General features: G+C 30.1%; 2 protein-coding genes across 2 annotated transcripts; both read left to right on the forward strand.

The window, feature by feature from the left end:
* LOC18598067 (thaumatin-like protein 1b) lies at positions 4114 to 5023 on the forward strand. Its single transcript, XM_007027428.2, has 2 exons — positions 4114 to 4165; positions 4350 to 5023. The coding sequence occupies exons 1-2, from the start codon at positions 4114 to 4116 to the stop codon at positions 5021 to 5023; spliced, it is 726 nt and encodes a 241-aa protein (XP_007027490.2).
* Positions 7660 to 8824, forward strand: LOC18598068 (thaumatin-like protein 1b). Its single transcript, XM_018120672.1, has 2 exons — positions 7660 to 7786; positions 7932 to 8824. Exons 1-2 carry the CDS (start codon positions 7732 to 7734, stop codon positions 8603 to 8605), a joined length of 729 nt encoding a protein of 242 aa, XP_017976161.1. The 5' UTR covers positions 7660 to 7731; the 3' UTR covers positions 8606 to 8824.

The following is a 9865-nucleotide window of genomic DNA, read 5'->3' on the forward strand; positions in this document are numbered from 1 at the left end:
GGGATCTGTTAGTATCAATAAAATTTTTGATGATTGAGTAATATACATATATACATATAAAAAAAATCAAGTTTGATCGGGTCTTTTGCTTATCCGATTCAATATAAGAACCGGATTGGTTTGATGTTCGGATAACCAATTCAACTTAATGATTCTTAGTTCAGTCTGATTTAATAACTATACTAACGATTGCCTTAGGACATTCTTTAGTATTATTTAGAATATTATTTATAAAAATATTTTTGTCTTAGAGGAGGCACCTATGAATTTCTATAACCGTCCTCTACTCCTTAAGAATTGATGGGGGCTAACTTGGTCAATATAAATTTCTGTGATTTTAATCTTCTAGTACTGAAAAGTTTTTTCAAAAATATATATTGTATGGTTTTAATACACAATACATGTTTATAGTAATATAAGAAAATGGAACGAAAGTAAAAGAAGAAAAAATTTCAAAATCTCATAAGATCCTATTGATTATTTTTTGTAACCTCATAAATTAAATGAACTACTTTAGGAATTAGGAGCTAGGCCAAACCTGCATTAGGTAGGTAGATGTGGGCAAACGTTAGTTGAAACTGCAAACCGGAAGTGGTACCAAAGAATTTGGAGAGCTATTAAAAAATTTTGATCATAACAAGAGACAGTTCCTTGTGCTCTTTTGCTCAAGTTTCTTTGTTTTTCTTCTGAAAAATGAGGAACATTAAGCCATCACCATTAATATGTCCTAAAATTAACTACTAATTAATATTCAAAGTCTTTGGATTAAAACACATGACAAAGTTTTCAATAGTTTCTTCTTACAATCACAATTCACAAATCAGAGGCTCCAACATGGTCAGAATTTAGTTACAAGAGAAATGACAGTTAATTATTAATTGCATATTCAATCTCTAGGACTAGGTAGATTGTTCCTCGGTTCCTAGGATAGGGCCATTCCTTGCTTCCATATAATAATATGCTTATTTCTTGATAGGATCGAATTTTCTAACATTTATCAGCCTATTATTACGGAATGAGACATAAGAGTGAGTATTAATTATTTCTAACATAATAAATTGATTGAAATTAATTGAATTTGGTTAATTTGATTCGATTTCGATTTTAGTAAAATACTTAATTCGATTTATTCTATTATTTCGATTGATTTTTGATAATCAAAATTTACAATCAAACTGACCCTTAATAATTTTTTTAAACTATATTATATAAATATATTTTTTATATGTAATTATTATTGAAACATGTTATTATTAATATATCAAACATAAATATTAATAACATTTTTAATTAATATTTTAAATATAATATAAAATACTGAAATAAATAGTAAAATCGTCAAACCGACGAAATATAAATGATTTCGGTTATTTTGGTTTTAAAATATAATTCATTTAATTAAATTATTTTTATAAGAATTTGATTAATTCAGTTCTTAAAATTTTAAAATCGAACAGGTGAAACTAATCAAATGTTTATCCTAATGAGAGGTGTGTCAAATAGTTTCAATCTAAAAAATGCAATCAAACAAAAATAATTGCATGTTATGTAAATATTACAATCTTTAAACACAAAACTTTATGTTTTACATTCTACATTCGAATCGTTCAAATCGATACTTTTTTTACCTTTTTAACATTGATACTTGTTCAAATCGGGTTGTATGATGAGTAGTTGAGTGAAGTCATCACTAACATAAGTCTGGTTGGTTATGAAATCTGTCTGAATCAAGAGAGTTGCTGCAGATTATCATGTGCTGTTTCTGGATGTCTGCTGATGTTTTTTTATATGTTTTTGGAAGTTTTGATTGATCTTGATCTGTGTGGTGGTGCTGTTGAGTGATATTTCTGTTTTTTTTTTCTTAGTTGTGGTGTTATAAGGATACTGTTGATGAAAAGAATAGTTGAAACTGGTTATAAGGGCTAAACTAAGCTGGCTTAGGTTTTTGGATTCAGTTTATTAGTGTAAATGAAGTTTAAATGGAATTCAAGAATTGGCAAAACTGATTTCAAGGCGTGCCTTTTAATAGATGTTATTTTTAAGATTTATTTTACTCTCACCACTCGATAAACAAAGAGAAATTATGTGAATAGACTTAGAGATATAATGAAATTAATATTTAACTTTGTCTTACATTTTACGAGAGTAGACCGCTAAATATATTTGAAGGTTTGCAAAGTTGTTCAACTTTAGAATCTACTTTTTGCGACAAGTAAATTAGAAGGAATTTAGACTCCTTTGGTAGTTGATAAAAATTTTCAGAATATAAAATTTCTATTGCTCTTGATTTTTCTACTCTTCTCTTATTTGTTTTTAGTATATCAAAATGGTTGGTAGTAAGTTTTTTATATAGGCTTACAAATATATATTTTTTTAAAAACACAAACCTTTCATCAAGGTATCTCTTTGTCTTAAAGATATTTTTGCATTTTGCAAGACATAATTATTATTTTAATAATTATATTATGAAAGGACAACCATTCATTACATAAGATATAATCTTTGAGCTACAATACGAAAAGATAACTTTTTATATTTAATTTTTGAGTTGTGTTTTTCTTGTTATCTTATAACTTTTAGATTTAGAAGTGTTTTTCTAATATATCATTTTATAAAAAAACATAATTATTCACATAAAAAATCACCTATAATTTAATAATCATATTATGTGACATAACTTTTAAGTTAAAATAACTTTTTCATTATGTGACATAACTTTTAAATTAAGATAACTTTTCATATGAAGAGATAATATTTTATATTAAAAATACACCAACACAGTTAACAGTAGAGTTTGTAATGCAGAGTGAAGCCTTCTGCCTAACATGTTTACAGAGCTATAATAAAGACTTCACTCGGTACTGTGTACTCCCCTTTGTCTCAATAAAATCCCATGCGTTTTTTTGAAAAAAAAAGCATATCTCTTATCTAATGTATCGGGTGACTTATGATTTTGAGTCAACATAACGAAATTTTCTGCCACATTTCTGTACAGTATTCTATATATTGTATTTTTCTCTCTAGATGTGATCTGACATAAAAATTCTGTGACATTAATAATATCGTTTGAGTTAGACCTCGTATGGAATAAGACCTTGGAACCCAGCTGGATGGAGATGCGAAAACAACACCAAAAAGTATTGTCGACTTCTGTATTTGTGAGTTTAGAAAAGAAAATTGACAAATTCCAAACGATGGTGGAATCTAGGTTGGAATAAAACAGGTGAGACAATGGCATCATAATTTTATATGAATACGAAAGCGATACTTTTGGATCATAGATTTGTNACAAAAGTATGATGCCGATTCTGTCCTTCGTCATTTCAACAATCTTTGAATATTTTGCCAATATCACCCATCCAAATACACTTCACATTTGAACATATGGATAATCCAAGAGCAGGACTTCATTTTATTAGGTTGTTTTTGGCAGTAATAATCTGATTCTTCCTGTATCTCTTATCTATCTAACTACACTGAGGCATACATAGTTGGAAAACTCATGTTGAAAGTCACTAAACCTCGCTGTTGCAATAATTTTTTTTTTTAAAAGTAGAATTTTATTTATATCTGGAGTAATTCTCCTTAAGGATAACAAAGAGAGGATTTGAAACCTTATGCTCATACATGTAAGGCATATAGACTTAAGAACCTCATCGCATATACCAAAATCTAACATAGCACTGCCACCGGACACAATCAATAAAACCCCAGGCCCATAGATGCTTATAATATAATCAAACAACACACCGGGGCACACAATGCAATGTAAATTAAGAGGTAAATCATACAAAGCATGCCATATATAATTCTCTTATTGAGCATGCTGTTCTGTAAAATGAAATATATATATATGTATATTAGTTGTTATATTTATTGTTTCTTAAGGTGCATTAACTCAAAGGAATCCCCCATTTACTCGATATTGAAATGGAGATGCAAAACATAATCTGCTTTCAATAAATTTTAGTTGTTAAGACTGAGCATGCAAGCATGTATGGCTTATCTCTAGTCCTCTGTTACCATTTTTTACACCAAGTTTAGGCCTATATAAATCACCGCTTGCTTCACTGGAATCATCAGAGAAGAAATTAAAAGAAACAAGATTTAGTAATGGAGGTTCAAGTTATCTTTGCCTTTGCGTTGGCCATTTTCTTCTTCTATGGTAAATAATTTCCCTGGTTTTTCCATATGTTTTTGTTGAATTCAGTCCTCACATTCTCAAGCAATATCAGCATATTAATACAAGTATACAAGTCTGATATTTATAATTGCAAAGATTTCTTGTCATTGGTTAGAAGGAAAAAAGTTGTGAAAAATTCATGCCTGATGAAGCTATTTTTTTGCAGGGGCTCAATCGGCTACATTCACATTTACAAACAACTGTCCTTACACAGTTTGGCCAGCAACTCTAACAGGTGCAGGTCCTCAATTATCCTCGACCGGTTTTGAGTTAGCCTCAAAAGCCTCATCAACCCTTAATGTTCCAGCTCCATGGACTGGCCGTTTTTGGGCTCGAACCCAATGCGCAAACACCAACGGCAAGTTCGAATGCGCCACCGCGGACTGTGGCTCTGGTCAGGTTACGTGCAATGGCGCTGGTGCAATCCCCCAAGCGTCCCTGATAGAATTCACCCTGGCAGCAAACAGTGGACAAGACTTTTACGATGTCAGCCTTGTCGATGGCTTTAACTTGCCTCTTTCCGTTACCCCGCAAGGTGGATCAGATGGTTGCGGTGCCACGAGCTGCCCTGCCAATGTCAATGCAGCTTGCCCACCGGAATTGCAGGTTAAGGGATCGGATGGAGCTGTTATAGCCTGCAAGAGCGCGTGTTTGGCCTTTAATCAACCCCAATATTGCTGCACTGGCGCTTATAATTCACCGAATACATGTCAGCCAACAATATATTCAAAGATTTTTAAGAGCCGATGTCCTCAGGCTTATAGTTATGCTTTTGATGATAAGAGTAGTACATTTACATGTACCGGTGGAGCTAATTATCTTATAACTTTCTGTCCTTGAAGATTTGACTACGTACAAATTGTCATGACTAATGATCATAAATAAAATCTTTAATTAGGTTTAGTTTTGTTTGTCTTATACTTATTTGTTGCCTTCGAGTAATTATATTGCATTTGATGGTATTGTTTATATTATTTTTTAATCAAAGTATATATAATATTGGAAGAAGGGAGATTCAAGTAGGAGGAACATCTACTTAAAAGAGTTGTTTAAGGGGTTATCAAGTGTGTTACTTTACTTTTCACTCCTAAAATTAAGCAGAAAAAGGAAATATATTGGCAAGCTCAATCTTAAATTAATGGACTTTCCATTTATTTTTTGGTGATGGACTTCCATATAAGTACTAACAAAACCTAGTAATTACGTGCTTCTGAATGTACATGACTGATGCTTATCTTCTAATTAGTAATTGAGCACAATAATTTTAGGAAATTCCAGTTAGAGACTTGGATCATTCCCATGTTTTTATGAATCCAACAACTACGCTGCAACAGATTTCCCTGACGAAAAGTTATAAACAGCAAGCTCATCACGTTCTATGCCATCTCTAAATCTTCATCATTGATAGGTATGGCAATGGGTATCCTATTATAGGATACTGGTAGGTACTTGATCTGGTTATATCAAGTTAAGATATCTTATAATCAAGTTTGGGACGGGTTCGGGGTAGTGATTTCACTATCCGTATTGGGTTTGGGTACTACTCCTTGGGTACCCGCTACTTGAACTTGATTATGTTAATATTCGGATTACGCGGATACTCGCCCCGAATTCGATCCCAATATCCGTTTATATATATTTTATTGCTATTTAAATAATTAAATTAAAAATAATTAATATTAATATATTTATTAAAAGCTGACAAATATATTAAAAAGTATGGTTACTCAAATTATTAATGTGATGATATTAATATATTTAAATTAAAAAATTATTAGATTATTAATTATATTTAAATAATATAAATATCATATCATATTATAAAGAAATATAATTACTATCATATATATATATATATGTATACTTTAAAAATAAATATTTTTACTTTTTATTTGTATTAACATTATAAAAATTATAATAGTTTTATAAACACTATTAACATATAGTAAAATACTTTTAGCGTGCATGTATATATATAAACACTTTAAATATAAACATATTTACTTTCTATTTTCTGTTAACATTATAAAAATTGTAACTTATAAAATTATTAATTATAATATATATATATATATATCTTTGTTTATATAAGTTTATAATATATAAACTTAATTATCTAAAAATAAGTTATGAGATTAGAATAGTTTTGAAACTTTGTTATTTTTTTTAATTTCATGTAATTAAGGACAAACTCATATAATTAATTAAATTAATTAATGAAATTATAATTATTAATTAACTTGTAATGTCATTTAATATCTGTACTTTATATATATTAGGTTTATTTATAAGGAATATAATTACTATTATATATATACATTGAAATACTTTTAATATATATATACTTTGAATATAAATATATTTACATTTTATTTTTTGTTAACATTAAAAAAATTATAACTTATAAAATTATTAATTAGAATATATATATATACACACACTTTATAGTATATAACTTGTAATGTCTTTTAATACATACACTTTATATTATATATTATGTTCATTTATAAAGAATATAATTACTATTATATAAGTTAATAATTACTAAACAATAAAATAATATTGATTTATATTATATATTATGTTCATTTAGAAGCATACTTTATAGATTTTGATTATTTAAATTTAAATAATCTAATTAGTAGTTAATTATATGAAATATATTGGAGAAATATTATTATATATGGATATGGGTTTGGGTTCGGGTAATTTGGTACCCATGAAGAACATTTTAATAATTTTTTTATCTAATCAGGTTTTTAAACGAGTTAGGGTAATTATAGGATAGTGAGAATGTATTAGAATTAGGGTTAAGGTAATAATTTTAAAATTATTCGAGTAGTTAATAGGATTTAGGTATTTGATTTTTTATAGGATTAGGGTTTGGGTATCTCGAAATTAACGGGTACCTTACCGTTGACAACCCTAATGACTGATGCATATATACAAAAACTTTTAAAATCAAAGCAGTCATAAGTCTTCTTGGAAATTATTTTCCTGGTTTTGCAGCTGTGCATATGTTTGCTCTTTAATTTTCCTTTTTTTTTTTTCCAATTAATTATTGGTATTAAGCTTATATATGGAAAATCCCCCACCCTCCATGGATGGGTAACCAATCAAAGAGAGAGAGAGAAAAAAAAAGCTTATATATGGAAAATAAGTTCCATCTTATACAGAAAATCTCTGTATGGTATATCGGCCAGTCAGGTTTCCCAAGTGCAAGGGCAGGTAAAATCTCATTCACCAAGCGTGTGATAAATTTCTTATTCTTATTAGGCTTGATATTCCCTAAAACGGGAAAAATTAAATTATTAAATTCCTAAAAGCTATGAAATGCAAAGGTGATTTATTACTCATAAGCTGCAGATGGAAAGAAAATCTACCTTTGCGTGTATAATTAATTGACGATATCGTTTACTATTTCCATATAAAGAAATATTATCCCTACGGCTAGCTCATGCCTCTATATATAACGGCAGAGAGCACCAACTTACACCTACAGTACTGATAATCTATCCTATACGATCAAAGAAATTTTAGTGGTGATAATGGAGGCTCAGGTTATCTTTGGCATCTCCCTCGCTGTCATCTTCTTCGTCTCTGGTATATATATTTTTTTCCTTAACTCTTCTTGTTTCGATGCTCTTTCTTTGGAGGTATCTACAAAAGGTTTTTGTCTTTGAAATTTTTTCTGTGGGATTTTTCATGTCTAATATCGACGCTAATCATTAAGTTCAATCAAACGCAGGGGCTAAATCAGCTACATTCACATTAAACAACAACTGCCCCTTCACAGTTTGGCCTGGAATTCTAACAAGTTCAGGACCTCAATTATCCACAACGGGCTTTGAGTTAGCCTCAAAAGTCTCATTAATCCTAGACGTTCCAGCTACATGGTCCGGCCGATTGTGGGCTCGAACTCAATGCACAAACGTTAATGGCAAGTTCCAATGTGCCACAGGGGACTGTGCCTCTGGTCAGGTTTCATGCGGCGGCGCTGGTGGGATCCCACCAGTATCCCTGGCAGAATTCACCGTCGCAGCAAACAATGGACAAGATTTTTACGACATTAGCCTCGTTGATGGCTTCAACTTGCCTCTTTCAATCGCCCCACAAGGTGGTTCGGGAGGTTGCACCCCTGTCAGCTGCACGGCCAATGTGAATGCAGTTTGCCCGCAGGAATTACAGGTTAAGGGGTCTGATGGAGGCGTTGTTGCCTGCAAAAGCGCATGCTTGGCCTTTAATCAATCTCAGTATTGCTGCACAGGCAATTTTAGTACCCCGGATACTTGCCCTCCCACAAATTATTCTAATATTTTCAAGAGCCAGTGCCCTCAGGCTTATAGTTACGCTTATGATGATAAGTCTGGTTTGGCTACATGTACTGGTGGAGCTAATTACCTCATAACTTTCTGTCCTTGAAGATTAGTTTTCTTGATCTATAAAATCTTGAACTACAAAAATGTTATGATCAAGAATATAATCTTCAAATATATTTCTTTATCTACGTTTTTTTATAGACTGTTTCTTTCAGTTGATTTTGGCTGATAATTTGGAAAATCGTCTTGTTGCCCATAGCAATAATTTATTTAGCCCTTGACAACTGGCTTTTTCTATGAATCATCTTGCTTCCATGACGAATTAATTATTGCCTTTTTCTTTAAATCATCTTGCTTCCATGGCTAATTAATTAGGAAATTTAGGTTACAGTCTGGGCCATGCAATTTTGATAACTAGGGAGCTTCAAGAAGTTCTGCAAATGACAAGAAAGTTACATGCAGTTTTATCATCACGTTCTTTGCATGAATTTTTCATAATTCAATTATCATCACGACCACTTATTTGGTCATGCGATTATAAGAATGGTTGTCTAAGAATGGAATGAAATTCTGGTTAAGCCAAAAAGAGCAAATTTTACAGCTGCCTCATCACGTTCTGTTCATGATGTGTATATAGACTTTGATCAGATAAAAAAAATCGAGATACTAAAATTATGACTAATATACAAAAAAAAAAAGAAATATTAGACCTGACAATTCGTGTTTTCGTGTCTTAAACTTGTTAGATACGATTAGACACGAAACATATTAAGGTTAAATATGAACACGACACGAATACTATTCGTATCTTAAATCTAAAACACGTATACGTATACGTTTAATAATCGTGTAACATGACATGACACGTTTAGACAAGTTTGTTAAATGTGTCAATATATGACATAACAAGATTAATAACACGATTAGCACGTTTAAGATGTTTAACATGATTAAATAAAAATATTTACAATTAAATATAATTTTATTATGTAAATTTAAAATCAATAATTATAAAAAAAATTATAACAAAACAAAATAATAAGAATATCAAATATAACAAAACAAAATTTAAAATTAGGTTTTGGACATGACATAATTACATTATTATCTTTATAAAATTTAAAAATCTTATTAAAATAATTGTTTAAAATTATTTAAATAAGGCTAAAACAATATTTGATTATTAATTTTTAACAAATTGATAAACGTACCATGTATATACGTTTAAACACGATAACACGATTAAACACGTTTATACGTTTAAACATGATAACATGATTAACACGATTAATTAAACGTGTTTAAATGTATTTTAAACGTGTTACTCGTGTTTGAGACGTTAAGATACGAAAATTTTCGTGTC

Source organism: Theobroma cacao, chromosome 5, assembly GCF_000208745.1.
Source record: "Theobroma cacao cultivar B97-61/B2 chromosome 5, Criollo_cocoa_genome_V2, whole genome shotgun sequence".
Classification (NCBI taxonomy): Eukaryota; Viridiplantae; Streptophyta; class Magnoliopsida; order Malvales; family Malvaceae; genus Theobroma; species Theobroma cacao.